General features: G+C 51.8%; 2 protein-coding genes across 2 annotated transcripts; one reads left to right on the top strand and one right to left on the bottom strand.

Annotated features, from left to right (window-relative positions):
- pabpc1l (poly(A) binding protein, cytoplasmic 1-like) lies at positions 1-9,295 on the top strand. Its single transcript, XM_088937775.1, has 16 exons — positions 1-42; positions 768-970; positions 2,143-2,336; positions 2,599-2,714; positions 3,021-3,160; positions 3,649-3,743; positions 4,345-4,482; positions 4,780-4,875; positions 5,093-5,359; positions 5,652-5,739; positions 6,527-6,652; positions 7,532-7,674; positions 7,755-7,851; positions 7,938-8,068; positions 8,614-8,690; positions 9,166-9,295. The coding sequence occupies exons 2-15, from the start codon at positions 778-780 to the stop codon at positions 8,674-8,676; spliced, it is 1,887 nt and encodes a 628-aa protein (XP_088793901.1). The 5' UTR covers positions 1-42; positions 768-777; the 3' UTR covers positions 8,677-8,690; positions 9,166-9,295.
- Positions 9,296-10,529: 1,234 nt separating this feature from the next.
- Positions 10,530-14,414, bottom strand: tomm34 (translocase of outer mitochondrial membrane 34). Its single transcript, XM_088937774.1, has 8 exons — positions 14,088-14,414; positions 13,839-14,003; positions 12,945-13,044; positions 12,355-12,507; positions 12,078-12,226; positions 11,665-11,806; positions 11,445-11,571; positions 10,530-11,100 (listed from the first exon to the last, which is right to left on the bottom strand). Exons 2-8 carry the CDS (start codon positions 13,969-13,971, stop codon positions 10,999-11,001), a joined length of 906 nt encoding a protein of 301 aa, XP_088793900.1. The 5' UTR covers positions 13,972-14,003; positions 14,088-14,414; the 3' UTR covers positions 10,530-10,998.
- Positions 14,415-14,702: the final 288 nt, after the last annotated feature.

Below are 14,702 nucleotides of genomic sequence, written 5' to 3'. Positions count from 1 at the left end.
GAACAAGCATTTTAAGACACCCCACCCCCACCGCTAACTCAGGTAAGAGCCTTTGTGTTTTATTTGTTAAACAGCTCACGCAGCTTTTCTTTTCTTCACGATTTTGAGGGCTTCGTTTTCCGCCCATTACTTAGAAACGCAAAGGGTTCGCCTCGAAGCCCGCCCTGTAGGTCGCTCTGCTCGGCTGTGGCCGGGTTGGTCTTCTGGGGGGCCGGGCCGCCAGATCAGAATGAGCACGGCTGATGGGTGCCGCGCGCGACGCTGTTGGAGGGAAATGGCGCCACAGGGATCCGGTTTAAAACCCAGTTCTACGCGTTTGCTCCCGTCTCGTCGGCCGTGCTAACTGTTTTTTTTTTTTAATTTTCGTTTTCGTAAATTTTTCGCGGTGTTTTGAGCAGGGTCAGGCGATATTTTGGAGTAAGCGGTCGCCAGAACAAATGTACAAAATGGGCTTTTTGATGTGCTTGCGTAAAGGAAATTCTCAGATTAATTAATCTATTTGGGATCATCTAAAAGTAAAATAAAAAGCTTTCTATCTCATTTAAAAAAAAAAAAATCACCTGTTGCTCAGCGTTTACGGTGGGTGTGGCTTATCTGGGGCAAAGTGTTTTGTGGTTGACAATAGCTTGTCCAGTATTAGCACTTGACAGACTCGTATAGCAGATTTAAATATCGTCCTCTGAGCTCTTCTATCATGTTTGTGAGCGATGGAAACCCACAGGCCGGTGAGTGTGTGCAGTGGTGGTACCCTCTCTGTCCCTCCCCAGCGAGCTCCTGATGAACAGCAGCGGGCCCGCATACCCCCTGGCCTCTCTGTACGTGGGGGACCTGCACCCCGACGTTACGGAGGCCATGCTGTACCAGAAGTTCTCCCCTGCTGGGCCCATCATGTCCATCCGGGTGTGCCGAGACATCATCACCCGCAGGTCCCTGGGATATGCGTACATCAACTTCCAGCAGCCCGCCGACGGTGAGGGACAGGAGGCTGGGGTGCAGACGGAGAGGGTAGGAGTGTTGGGGTGCTGTGAGGCTGGGGTACAGACAGAGGGGACTGAGGTGTTGGGGTGCAGGAGTGTTGGAGTTTTAGGGTGCTGTGAGGCTGGGGTGAAGACAGGGGGGATGGGGGTGTGGGGGTATTGTGAGGCTGGGGTGCAGACAGAGGGGATGGGGTGTTTGGAGGCTGGGGGGTGATCTGTGTTGGGGCTGAGGCTCTGCTGCCTCCCTGCAAGGTCAGCGCTGTGGGCAGGGGAACGAGGATCATCGTGAAGGATGGTGAATGAAGTTGTGAATCTGTGGTGTGGGCTTGTTGAACACTCGGCGAGTTGGTCTGTTGCCAAATGAAAGCATCTGTGAGCGTTTCTGCCATAAAACCAGCTCTGCAAGAGATGCTGGGAGAATTAAGTGTTGGCAGCAAAGCTCAATGGCTAATTTTCAGAATTTCAGTTGTTGCCGTTTAGAGTAAACTTGTAATGGGTAGGTTTTTTTTCCCCTTCTGTTAACGCCTCTTGCAGAGCCCTTGCTGCAGCGAAGTGTTTGCCTGGCTTGTCAGAGGAAGAGGAAGCCCCTGCTGAGGGCTGTCCCACGGAGTGCTGGGGATCCAGGGTTCTGATCCCTGCTTAGCTCCTCTCCTGCAGCCTTAAGCTGCTTTAGTGCTCACAGCTGGGTCAGTATGCGAGAGCTGGGCCACTGCCCTTGGCGAAAAGTAGAGTGACGCAGCGCGTTGGGCATAATATTACAGGAGCTTCCCGGTCCTGAGTCTCTGTTACCCTGTCAAAGGATTTTGAGTCCAAGCAGACCCCTGGAGGGGTCTTTAATGTACTCCTCAGCTTGAATGTTACTGGTCTGATGAGTGTGGTGTTTGGACCCTGCAGCACCCATGTGGCAAGATGCTTGAGCTCCAAGCAGTGTTGTCGGAGCTGCTGTTCCATTCCTGCACCCAGTCAATATAGCTGCAGTTTTTGCCGTCACTAAGGTGTTCCCTTGCGATGTGTGCAGGCGCTTTCAGATTATCCCAAATTTCAGAGGAGGCGCAGTCCAGGGGCAGATGTCTCAATGAGAAAATTCTCCACTCAGGGAAGTTTTCAGCCTCTGTGAACCCAAGTGGCTCAGGGCCTTGCTGAAGTCCTGTCCTCTCGTTCTCAGCCGAGTGTGCGCTGGACACCATGAATTATGAGGTCATCAAGGGCCGGCCAATCAGGATCATGTGGTCTCAGCGCGACCCCGGGCTGCGCAAGTCAGGAGTGGGCAACATCTTCATCAAGAACATGGACGAGTCCATCGACAACAAGGCCTTGTATGACACCTTCTCTGCTTTCGGCAACATCCTCTCCTGCAAGGTACAGTGTCAGAGACTCCCAGATTAATTTCGGTCAGAACCAGCTGCATAGGGAAGTGGGCTGGAAATTAGCTCAGAAATGTATCTGAGCATCTTTTTCTCTAGTGCCTCCATCTTGAGTTGCTGGGACTGCAAAACTAGTCAAATAGTTAAACTGTACCTGTAAGTGCTTGTTTATGTGCAGCTGTATTTTAATATCCATTCATTTCTTTGTGGCTGGAGACTGGTGCCGTCTTGAATCCCCAATTTTCTCGTTTTCGCAGGTCGTATGTGATGAGAATGGCTCCAAGGGTTATGGTTTTGTTCACTTTGAAACGCACGAGGCAGCAAACCGGGCCATTGAAACGATGAACGGGATGCTGCTGAATGATCGCAAAGTGTGAGTATTGGGAAAGGGCAGCCTTGCTTCGAGATGCTGTGGGGTTCGTGTCCTCGTAAGTGATACTCCCTTTGTCCTGATCTCTAGGCTTTCAGCCAATGGTGTGAGCTGGGCACCAGACCTGGACCAGAGTTTCTGTATAGGTGTTGCTGGATAGAAATGTGTTTGAAAAGGAGCTAGCCATTTATTGTGAATTTCTTTACTAGCATTGATGTCTTGGTGATGGGTGACGCCTATGTTCTGCATGTTTGCCTTGCAGCAGAGAATGTGACTGTCTGTTCTGGGGATGGGTGGGGGTTTGTGCAGTTTTGTTGGCCATTTCAAATCCCGAAAGGAGAGGGAGGCAGAGTTTGGTGCGAAGGCGATGGAATTCACCAACGTGTACATCAAGAACTTCGGAGAGGACTTCGACGACAACAAGCTGAGAGAGGTCTTTTCGGAATACGGTGAGACAAGTGCTCATGGAGTCTTCTGTTGGCAGCTGGAGTGAGGCGAGACGCTGGGACCTGAAAGCTTGTGCAGCCCTGTGTGGTTCTGTGCTTCCCAGAACACCACTGCTTACATTGCTCTCCAGGTGCAAGACAGAGAGAAACCTATTACAGGAGCAATTTACTAGATCTAGTAGTTTATAACAGGCTACACTCTTTTGACTTGTTTAAAGGTGCTTATCCTACACGACTAGGCCTTTGAATTTAAATAATCTGTGAAATTCCCGGAGTCCTGAAACGGATTCTCATACGGACTCGATGGCAGTCTTCTAAAACATGAGCCTGCTCTCTCGGCTTGGCAGAAGGTCCAGCTTCAGTAGGGTTTGTGTGAGTGAGCAGAAGTGTGGTGTGAGCGCCGGGGTCAGGCGGTCCGTCTGGGGACTCTCGGGTTTGGGGGGGGGGGGGTCTGTGCGTGTGTCCTCAACCTCCCCTCCCCTCCCCTCCAGGCAAGACGCTCAGCGTGCGCGTGATGGTGGACGAGCGGGGACGGTCCCGGGGCTTCGGGTTCGTGAACTACGAGAACCACGAGGACGCGCAGAAGGTCGGAGCCAGGCCCTGCTTCCGGTCACTCTTGTTTGTGTGGTGAACGATGTCATCCCACACAGCTCTTGTGTGATAAACTAGTTTCTTGTAACTTGTATGGCTTTGAGTAAACACATTGCACAGAACTGCTGGTAGTTTTAAAAATCCTGCCTATGTCTCCATGAGTATAGTGTGCCTGTAATTGAGACAATTCTGTTATTCTAGTGAAAACAGAGTATCCTGCCATAGTTCATCAGCCAAGCCCTCATGTGTAGTGTTGTTCCTATGGTAAGACTGATTTGGAGTTAGGGTTTCATTTTGTGACATGGAAGCAACCGTCACAGATCTGAGCACTGAAGGCTGGGCTCATGGAACCAAGTGAAATTGTGCCAACAAGTCCACTAAAAAGCCCTTTTAACAAAGTGACTTGTCCAGTTGCAGTCCATAATATTTTTAAAACATAAAGGAACTAATTGTTGATGTAGAGTTTATCTGCAGCAGCAGGGTTAAGGTTAGAGTGTTGAGAATCTGCAGGCGTGTGGTAGGAGATCGCTAGCTGACTGGAGGTCTGCTCTGCTGTCTAAAGAACTCGTCTTCTTCCTCCTCCTCCTCCTCCTCAGGCCGTGGAAGAGATGAATGGGAAGGAGCTGAACGGGCGAGTTATTTACGTCGGCAGGGCCCAGAAGAGGCTGGAGCGGCAGGGCGAGCTGAAACGCAAGTTTGAGCAAATTAAACAAGAGCGAATCCACCGGTACCAGGTACAGTGCAGGAGGGACGCGCACGAGCTGCACGGTTTTCCAGAACTGCCCCCTTAGGCACAGCGCCTCCGTTTGTTAGACTTGGCATGGCTGTCACCTGAGCAGTAGATCATGTGTGGCTTGATCTTGAGCTAGGGGTAGGGATCTTGAAAGCTAGGTGCTTTTTTCTGTTCCCAACTCCTGTCTCCGTACTGTACCTGCACGCTTTGCTTGGGGCAGTTGATACTGAAAATGGTGCAGAGCAGGACTGAAAGGTGTTTCATGCTGCTGCTGCTGCTCCGTCCTTGTCTTTTGCAGGGTGTCAACCTGTATGTCAAGAACCTGGACGATGGCATCGACGACGAGAGGCTGAGGAAAGAATTCGCGCCTTACGGGACCATCACCAGTGCCAAGGTGGAAACTGTCCGTTCTACAAAGCTCTCTCCTTGCATGCCTCTGATTTCGTGATGCTGAAGCAGCCTCCTTGAGCTAGCCAGTGACTGGGGAGCTTGCAGAACCTCTGAGCTGGAATGCAGAGAACGTGGGATGAGAGCCTGTGTCTGTAGAGGATGCATTGCAAGCCCAGTCAGGTTCTATCAGTGACCATGGCGCTATGCTGTCCCCCCCCCAGGTGATGACGGACGGGGGCAAGAGTAAAGGCTTCGGCTTCGTGTGCTTCTCGTCCCCCGAAGAGGCGACGAAGGCCGTGACGGAGATGAACGGCCGCATCGTGAGCACCAAGCCGCTGTACGTGGCGCTGGCGCAGAGGAAGGAGGAGAGGAAGGCCATCTTGACCAACCAGTACATGCAGAGGCTGGCAAGTGTTCGGGCCATGCCAGGCCCGATCATAGGGTCTTACCAGCAGTCTTCAGGGTACTTCGTACCTGCTGTTCCACAGGTAAGCCCTCCACTGAAAACATAAAGGTTACTCATGTGAGGAGGTCATGTCTGCCTGTGTGTTAAAAGGATCCTGCTGTCTGCACCATATTGTACACCTAGGTGACTCTGGATTTTGTCTGCAACATTGCAAGTAGGATGTCTTTTTTTTAACCATCCTAAGCACTGATTTGTTTTTAAGCAATGCATATCAATCCACATGATATTAATTCTGGGCCGTAGCATATTGTCTGAACCTTCCTCAGTGGAACAGCTGGGTCTTTCCCTGGAAATCTTTCTCTTCTTCCCTGCAGCCCCAGGGCCGCTCTTTCTATGCCCCCAACACAGTGGCCTCAATCCGTGCAGCTCCTCGCTGGACCACCCAGCCCCCCAGACCACAGGGTAGGTCCCCCAGGAATCTCGGGTGGGATTCTTGGCCGCGTTCATGGTCCAACATTGGAAGAAACGTTCAACATGGTAGACTAGAGCTGTTTGTTTTCAACTAAGCTGGTCAGTAAGTCTAATCGGAGCTGCATTTGGGCAGGCTTCATGATCCTGATCTAACAGGCGACTTTTGATTCAGGACTTGTGGGGTGAAGCTCTCTAGACGTGGGTTTTCATAGAAGAATCTAGATTCTAGTTCTTTAAACGTGATGCCCAATACAGCAGGGTTGGCTTCTTGTAGCTTCATCTGGCACAGCCGGCCAGCCAGCCAGCCAGCCAGCCAGCCAGTCAGTCAGCTTGGTCACTCCTGGAATTACCACTACTGTAAGGAAGACCAGTGTCTGGAGCTCATCCACTCTGCATTACAAGTTCCGAGCCAGCTCTCCAGTTTGGTGACCGGGGACGCTGTGCTATAGGAGTTGCTGTCCTTTGGATGACGGGTTAATCTGATTCTGGTTACTCTCCCACGAAAGGGGTGTTAGCCCTGGTGTCTTGTCTAAAACCCTCTGTTTGAACAGTCTGGGCTCATTCACCTGGTGACGCAGTGTCTCACCCCTGCCCCCGGTCTGCTGTGCAGTGGGGCTGTTGTGTGTCGCCCAAGTGGGGGCAGCACTTTGGGGGGGGGGGGAATCCGTTGGAAAGAGAAATGTTCTAACAAAGCAGGGGACTGTAGTTGGTAAGACACTCCTGCAGGTGTGTGTGTGTGTATATGTCTGTCATGTTTTTCTCCGCCTCTCCCTGCCAGCCCCAGGGCCTTACCCGACCCAGCTGCTGAGGCCGGCCCCTCCCCGGCGCCCCTCCACTCCCATCAGCACTATGCGGCAGGCCTCCACGCAGGCACCGCGCGTCCTGAGCAACACGCAGAGGATGGGTAGGCAGACCGCCGCGGGGTGCGGCCACACGCTGCCCCCCGCCCCTGTCCGTGTCGCAGTCGTCTGCCTGAGCGCCCCTGTGCCAGGCAGCTTGAAAGCGAGACTCCCTTGAGGGCTGCAGCACAGGTCTTGATGTATCTGGGGGAGCTCTGGCCACTTCCTGTACTGCCAGGTGATGTGTGATGTGAGAAGGGTAATCTGTGGAATATTGTATACAAGTCGCAGAAGCAAATATAATTTATAGTTGCCAGATATAATTTTTAAAAGTATTCAATACAGTAGGAAGACCCCATTTAGGATTACCGTTTACAAGTTTGTTGCCAGTGTTCCAAAAAGAGCTTGTCCTGGAAGCAGAGAGCGGTCTGGAGCAGAGCAGCCAGCTTTATTCCCCAGTTAAGGAATGTGCAGCACAAACAGGCTTAAAGAGCTGGACTTCTTTAGTCTTGAACAGGGAAGACTGAGGCTGCCCCCATTCAAGTGTTCTGACTCCTCAGAGGCACTGACCCAGTCAATCCAGTAGACCTTCGGCTACTAGCTGCCAAGCAAGCTAGATGGACTGAAAAGTGTTGTATATGCAAATGTAAGGACTTGTAATCGAATGGCTTCCCTTTTGTTTCTAGCTTTGTTAATCAAGGCTCATGTTAATGATCTCCTTTGAATGGGCTTTGTTCAGGTGTTTAGATAAATGTCTCTGCTGCAGTTCTTCAGGAATCTCCGCAGTGTGGATTGGAAACTCTGCGTCATTTAATTTGAAATCGGGGGGGGATGTTTTTTATACACCAGGGAAGTGCTGGGGCGGGGTGGGGGAGGAGTACCAGTGATTGGAGTTTAGGAAGACTGGGCTGGTCTGTGACTCCTGCACACCTTTCCTTCTCCAGCCAACATCGGCACCCAGACGACCAACGGTCGCGCGCCCCTGTCCAGCGCCATCGTCAGAGGGGTGAGCCAGTACAAGTACTCCGCTGGGGTGAGGAACGTGCAGCACGTCATCGCCATGCCGGGTCAGGTCCCAGTGCAGCAGGTAGACTGGCGGGCGCCGGGGGGCAGGTGACGCGTGCCGGGGTCTCAGGCCGGCGGGGGGGCTGAACCTGTGTTGTGCAGCAGGTGATGGAGCCAGCGGTTGTGGTGAGAGGACAGGAGCCCCTCACTGCCTCCATGCTGGCTGCCGCCCCCCTCATGGAGCAGAAGCAGCTGCTGGGTAAGTCTGCGCGGCCGCTCTGCCCTGGCGCGGCGGCTCGTGGCGGCGCGGGCTCCGTGGGTCACCACTCCTCTTGCCGGCGGCAGGGGAGCGTCTGTACCCGCTGATCCAGGCCATGCACCCCACGCTGGCCGGCAAGATCACCGGGATGCTGCTGGAGATCGACAACTCGGAGCTGCTGCACATGCTGGAGTCCCCGGAGTCCCTGCAGTCCAAGGTGAGCCGGCGGGCACCTCGGGCGCTCCTCTCGTACGAGGACAGCGTGTGCGCAGAAGGAATTTGGAGGGGAAGTTGTCAGACACATGGGTACTATGCCATATATTAAAAAAAAAACATTTTCAGGAATGAGATGTTCATGATGGTACTGCTTACTTAAAATCCATAAAATGGCCGGATGGTGGTGGTTTCCGATGTCGAGGGCAGTTCAGTGTCTGTTCAGTCAGTCTACACAGTTGGAAAGTGAAGCTTCTGTCTTCTGCCTGGAGCCCGCTAGCAGGGTATGCTGTTGCAAGCTCCTGGCACGTGGAGAAGAGGCTCGGATGAATGCCTGCGCAAAGCCCTGCATGGCGGCTGACTAAACTTTCTGCAAGGCTGGGGCCTGGGGTGTTTGTATTGGGAGGATGACTAGAGATTCAAATGCAATTAGTGTCTTTCCTGGGTCAGTACCTCGTGTCTGGGGATCTGTATATTTCGTGTGCTTTGTGAGCTGCAGACCTTGGGTTGGTCAGGTGGAACTTGGCTCTAATCGCCTGTCTCTGCCAGGTGGAGGAGGCTGTGGCCGTGCTGCAGGCCCACCAGGCCAAGGATCTCTCCCCCAAGAAGTGACTGGCACTCCTCAGGTATAACTCCAGGGCTGTGGAAAGGCTCCTCCAGAATAAATCACAGCCCTGTGTGCACCCTGTAAGGAGCTTGGAGGATTGTACCTCTGACCTATAAGAATGTCATGCAGCATCATCAAAACTGTTAAAATGGCAGTTTTCTGACTCCGAAAAGGGCTTAATTCTTTTTCAGTGGTTTGGAAACGAGTTATGTTGAAAGTAGGATTAAGTGACCCTGAACATGTCGACGGACAATCTGCCGATTTTAAGATTTGTATTGCTATGGGGGGGGGGGGGAACGTGCCTTTTATGCGCTGTTTCCCTGCTGTACATCCTCCCCCCCCCCTTTCTGGAACGGAAGACGCTCCTGGGTCTCTCTGTTCTGCTCCTGTCCCAGGGCTGCATCCTGAGGAGTTCTGCAGAGCCCCTTGGGTTTGGAGTGCTCTGCTGTCCACGATGCTGTATAAAAGGTGTATAAAACTCTTTTGTGTCGCAGGCAGCTGCTACCATGGAGGAAGGTGCTTCGTTGAAGAAGGAAAAAGGAAAGAATTGTAAAATGACAATACTAGTCTTGCAAATTGTGAATGATGACTGGCAAAATAACCTGTTGGAAAGAGAAGTTGAAGGAGCCAGTAGGCTGTTTGCAAGGGAAGGTTATGTTTATTCAACTTTTATTTAAAAAAAAAAAGATATACATTTTTGTAGTTGGTACTACATTTTGTTTTCTTTGTGCATGAAATAAAAAAACCTTAAGTGGATCTGGAGTGATGTTTGATTCCCCGAGCTTCACGCTGGACTTAACTTGACCCCTGGATTGCACTGGACCCCCCACTTGGGTACACAGCCTGGCAGTCGGAGATGGCGGATATGTTTTTTCTTTGCCCTTCAATCTCGGCGAGGATTTGTGGGGTGGGCTGGGGGGTTGGTAGATCTTTGGAGCAGTGTAGCGCTCCTTGTGGTTGGTGTACATCTGCTTGCACTGTACTGCTCTGAGAAACAGGAGAAGGGGCAGAATGATGTGACCCATGTGGATTGCAGGAGTGCAAAAGGCCATTCAAGTAGTTTCTGTAACACCACTGTTAGTTTAACCAGTGTCTTGTGTGCAGTGAAGACTTTAGGTAAAATTTCTGGTTGCAATACCCAAGAGTTAACCCAAACAGTCTTGTAAAAATACTCTTCACTTATTTGACTATTTTATTTCCACAGTCCAATTTCCTTTTTTTAACTTGAACTCTAGAAATAGCATTAGACTTCTCATAAACTGCATTTAAAGAACATTTCTTAACATTTTTGTCCATCTTTAACTACAGTGGTATGTGCCCAGGATTTCTGTGATTAAATGTACCCATATAGACTGGATATCTTTCCCACACAGGTCCTGTATATCTCCTTTTCCAACACTGAACAGTGCTTTTGTAACTGGTTAATTTTCTGAACAGTGAAGCACTAATATTCAACTCTCTCGTGTGCCATCACCTGCTAGACTTCTGGCCTTTAAATTCTCCCAACTTCCAGAAAAGGGAGATTGGTATTGCTTTGAAAACAAAAACCCTCAAACCTGTCTTCTCTGCTAACTGTAGAGAAGGGATTTGCAAATGTTTATAGTCTTAAGAATTTACTATGGCACACCAAGAAAGAATAGAAAGTGTTAATAGAAAAGTTGTGAAACATCCATGAGGAATGACAATACCCTTCTGTAACAGTTTAACTGGTAAATGTTCATAGACTGGACAGAATAGCTTCCAGCAACAAAAGCATTTAAAATGTTCCAAGACCACCTTATTATATCATCCATCCAGCCATACCTTTTGGTAAAAGAAAACATGCAACACTGTCTAAGAACATCAGGAACAGAAACGGTTTAGTACAAACAGACTTTTTAATCATAGATATCCAGATGAGAAGGGAGCCATGCATGCAGTGGGACTAACACTTTCAGAGGAGCTGCAACCAGTGGTTGATATTTGCAGTAGAAAACCACACTCCTTAGTCTTAAAGTATTTCTAACCTAATTCCCAAGCTTTCCATAAAGTAATAACAGATCAAGGTTTATCAAGATTTTTTACACCGAAGTTTTCAGGTTTCTTAAATATTTTCTATGCAAACAAAAAGACTTCATACTGTAGCTGATTACATATGGCTTTCAGTTTTTTTCAAAATAAAGTGCATTATTGCCCTTTTGGTGAAAAGTCCCTGATAAACCAGCCTCATAAACTAATGATTTGAAGCCTATGTACAAGACACTGATTCCTGACTAGAGTGGGAGTCGTACTGCGGCCTCAGACGCGTCTCGTCAAGGCTGTGGCGGCGATGTGCTCCTGCTGCCGGGTCACTTCGTCTTCTGCACCTCCTGCAGCAGCTTCTGAGCAGCCATGTTGCCTGGCTCGATCTTCAGTAAGGCGCTGAGGTCTCGAGTGCAGGCTTTGTAGTCCTGAGAGAGGGGAGAGAAAGGTCTGTCAGTGTGAAGAAATCACTCTGGAGTAGACAAGGGAATTCAACTTTCATGCTTAGGCTTTGCTTTCTGTTACACTGCTTTGGAGTTCTGCTGTACATTCCGAGTGCATTAACTCAGAATTCCAATAAATGTTATTTTTCTTTGATGTATAGGAATGTTAAAAATACATCAAAGTATTTTTGAGGACTTTACTGTCCTGCGAGAACTGCCTGATTTTTTTGGATCAGCGCACACTCTCGGAACGTGTCAGCAAGACTAACGATGTTTTTTCTGAAATTGCTTTTTGGTGATGAAAGTCATGAGGTCGCTGGGATTCTCACTTTCAGCTGCTTGTGGGCCTGAGCTCTTCTGTACAGCGCCTTGATGTTCTTGGAGTCCAGCCGCAGCGCCTCCCCGCAGTCCTGCACGGCCTCCTTGTGCATTTTCAGAGACAGGTAGCACAGCGCCCTGCGCAGTGGAGACAGAGACACGGGTTCAGGCAGGCGTGAAGTGGCTCTTATTCCGACTGCCCACCTCGCTGGCACAGTGCGGCCCCCCTACCTGTTCGTGTAGGTCGTGGCTTCCCTGGGGTTGAGCTTGAGGCTCTCGGAGTATTTCTCCGCAGCTTTCCTGTGCTCCCCCTTCTTCACCAGCGCGTTGCCCTCCTCCTTCAGCGCCAGCGCCAGCTTCTCGGCCGCGACGCCTGCAGGCAGGACAGCGAATCAGGCAGCGTGCCGGTTCTGCTCCCGGGACCCCACAGGTGCCCTGTGGCACGCTGCTCTCCTCCCGTACGGACAGGGGCTCGGGACCAACACATGGCCGCCAGCCGGAGCAGACAGGCTGAACGGCTTTTGCATATTGCACACCCCAGCTCCCCTCGTGTCTTTCACAGAGCAGGCTAATACTTCATGGCCTCTCATTTGTGTCTTGACTGAGCACGTCAGTGCGGCGCAGCCGGACGACAAGTCTCTTACCTGGGCTGCTGACGCCGTTCTGCTGCCCCGGGGGCACGGGGGCAGCGGCCTGCGCCAGACTCTCGCGCACCGACAGGGGGACGGCAGGGATCGGGGGCAGCTTCTCTCTCCAGCTGGGACCATCCTGCTCTTGCAGCACCTTTGTCATTCTGTGCCAAAGAGCAAGAGGACAAAGCTGAACAGACGCATCCGTGCGAACTCAGGGTGCATCCGGTCCGGAACAACCCCTGTGGATCTGGGGACAGGCGCCTGCAGCGTGGCCCCCGTGCTGGAGTACCTGTTGGTGCCGTCGTGCGCCGCGGGGATGCTGCAGTCCACCTGCAGGACGGTCTTGTAGTCCACGTAGGCGAGCCGGTACCTCTCCAGTGCCTCATAGGCGGACGCACGTCTCAGCAGCGGCTTGATGGCGAAGGGGACCAGGCTGAGAGAGCTGGGGGCCGGGAGAGGGGAGAGTGAGGGGCTGGGCGGCAGGCAGCTGGCTGTGTGTGTGAGTGTGAGTGAGTGTGTGAGATGGGAGGCTATGCTGTGAGTGCGTGTGTGTAATGGGAGTGTGTGAGTGTGTGTAATGGGAGGCTATGCTGTGAGTGTGTGTGTGTAATGGGAGGCTATGCTGTGAGTGTGTGTGTGTAACGGGAGGCTATGCTGTGAGTGTGTGTGTGTAACGGGAGTGTGTGAGTGTGTGTGATGGGAGGCTATGCTGTGAGTGTGTGTGATGGGAGGCTATGCTGTGCTGTGCTGTGTTGTGTTGTGTGCGTGAGAGACTGAAGGCCGCGCTGTGTGTGTGTGTGTGTGTGAGTGTGTGTGTGATGGGAGGCCGCGCTGTGTGAGTGTGTGTGTGATGGGAGGCACATTCGCAGGTGTGCTCACGTGGTGCAGTCCTTCACACACTCTGCGCAGTTCCCATCCTTCAGGTAGCTGGCGGCTCGGTTGGAGTACAGGATGCTGAGCTCCTCCGCGCTGCGCTGGCCTGCAGCACAGCATGCGAAACACAGCAAGTTCACCGCAGTGCAGAGCACCCTGCCTCCCCAGGAGCCACGGCCTCCCTGACTGCAGGCCACTGGAGACGAAGCCTCCTGCAGCAGTCTGTCCCACTGAGACCAGCTGGGCTGCCAGGAGCATGTGTCTGGGGCTGTACATACATACTAAACCTATAGTTATAACATAAACTACTACATCTCACAGGAACCCCAGAAACAGGTCTTACAGGTAACTGTTAAATTTCTAAAGACCTGGGGCGACTGAACTCTGGTTTATCTGAGCTCAGTTAAACAGGTAAACAGGACGGGTGGTCAATTAGGTAATAGATACCAATCGCAACAAAAATCAGAATATCCTTTAGCCCCCAAGGATCAGTGTTTCCTTCTTGGAAACGCTGCCGGCCCAATAGGTGCTCCTGATCTTTGAATAGGGGGCGATTTGTCCTGGCCTGTAAGAGTAACTGGACTGGGGCTCCGGCTCTGTATTATGAGAGTGGGACAAGACTTAACTAGGTCAGCAGCTCAGGGATTCACTCGTGTGCTAACGACATCGAGCGCTTTCATCGGATATTCCCGGTGTCATATAGCTCCGGACCCTCGCTTTCACGCCGGGAAATGATCGGGCGGCCCTGTTACCGGCAGGGAGGCAGCCTCTGCACTTCTAGAAACCTCCATCTAGGCCAGAGGAGCAGTTAATGGTCCCGGAAAGACTCCCCGCAAGGCCAGCGCCACGGGCGCAGAGACGGGCCGCCGATTCAAACCTGGTGCGCGACCGGACCCTCACCTGAGCTCTCCTGGAGCTGGATGGCCCGGGAGTAAAGGGAGGCCGCCTCGCCGTACTGCCCGGTCCTGAAGCAGTCGTTGCCGGCTTGTTTCAGCTGCGCTACGGACGGCGAGGAGCGCCTCTTCTGGGGCATGGCGTCCAAACCGAGCCGGGTCGCCTGCGCCGCTGCAACACAGCGCCCGGTTCTGTCAGTGCCGCGCCGGCTCGGACGGGCAGTAAAGCCGAAGGAGGACAAAGGGGGAGCCTTACCGGTAACAGCCTGCTGATGTCGAGCCGGGACGAGCCGCTTGTCTGAGGCTCTGTGCGTGTTGCTCTGCGGGATGAGGGGTCAGCGGGTCGGCCTGCCTTCCCTGGTGGGCAAAACGGGCATCTCCAAACGGACCCGAGATAGCGCACAATATCTGCCTTTAGCTCTGCAGCACAGCCCGGCCACGCCGCTGCCCTGCTCCGTGTGCTGACACCCCGGCACAGCTGGCCTGCTTTCAGCCGGTGTAATATTTCAGTTTCGTTTCTTCCGTAGTTTGGAGCGCTGGCCAAGTTTCCCACTTCACGCACAGCGTGAGCAACCGGCTCTCTTCCGCCACACTGTGGTCTCTTAAAAAAATGAAGTTTATCAATGATGTCCCTTCCTAAAAGCATCAAGTATTTTACGGATTATTTCGTAAATCTGTTTTGTAAAAGGAAAAAAAATCTAAACTGCAATTAGTGGATGCACAGTCCAAGCATTTAGCATTTGAATATACTTTCTAATGTTATAAGCTACTCAATAAGATCGCTCCGAGTTACAGTTCTATATTAAAATTCCAATTACAAACTCATGCTGTGCTATTGCGTCCCGACTCCTCTTTGAATGCCGGAAAATAA

This window comes from Atractosteus spatula, chromosome 19 (assembly GCF_055471065.1).
Source record: "Atractosteus spatula isolate fAtrSpa1 chromosome 19, fAtrSpa1.hap1, whole genome shotgun sequence".
In the NCBI taxonomy this organism is placed as follows: domain Eukaryota; kingdom Metazoa; phylum Chordata; class Actinopteri; order Semionotiformes; family Lepisosteidae; genus Atractosteus; species Atractosteus spatula.
This window is presented reverse-complemented; position numbering and strand designations above follow the sequence as displayed.

What these genes read in the sequence shown, in the direction of transcription:
- pabpc1l (XM_088937775.1), top strand. Translation starts at nt 778, where the DNA reads ATGAACAGCAGCGGGCCCGCATACCCCCTGGCCTCTCTGTACGTGGGG. An exon ending in GCAACATCCTCTCCTGCAAG is followed by an intron (nt 2,337 to 2,598) that starts GTACAGTGTCAG and finishes TCGTTTTCGCAG; the next exon opens with GTCGTATGTGATGAGAATGG. An exon ending in CGGAGTCCCTGCAGTCCAAG is followed by an intron (nt 8,069 to 8,613) that starts GTGAGCCGGCGG and finishes TGTCTCTGCCAG; the next exon opens with GTGGAGGAGGCTGTGGCCGT.
- tomm34 (XM_088937774.1), bottom strand. Translation starts at nt 13,971, where the DNA reads ATGCCCCAGAAGAGGCGCTCCTCGCCGTCCGTAGCGCAGCTGAAACAA. An exon ending in GCCACGACCTACACGAACAG is followed by an intron (nt 11,572 to 11,664) that starts GTAGGGGGGCCG and finishes TCCACTGCGCAG; the next exon opens with GGCGCTGTGCTACCTGTCTC. An exon ending in AGGCCCACAAGCAGCTGAAA is followed by an intron (nt 11,101 to 11,444) that starts GTGAGAATCCCA and finishes CCCCTCTCTCAG; the next exon opens with GACTACAAAGCCTGCACTCG.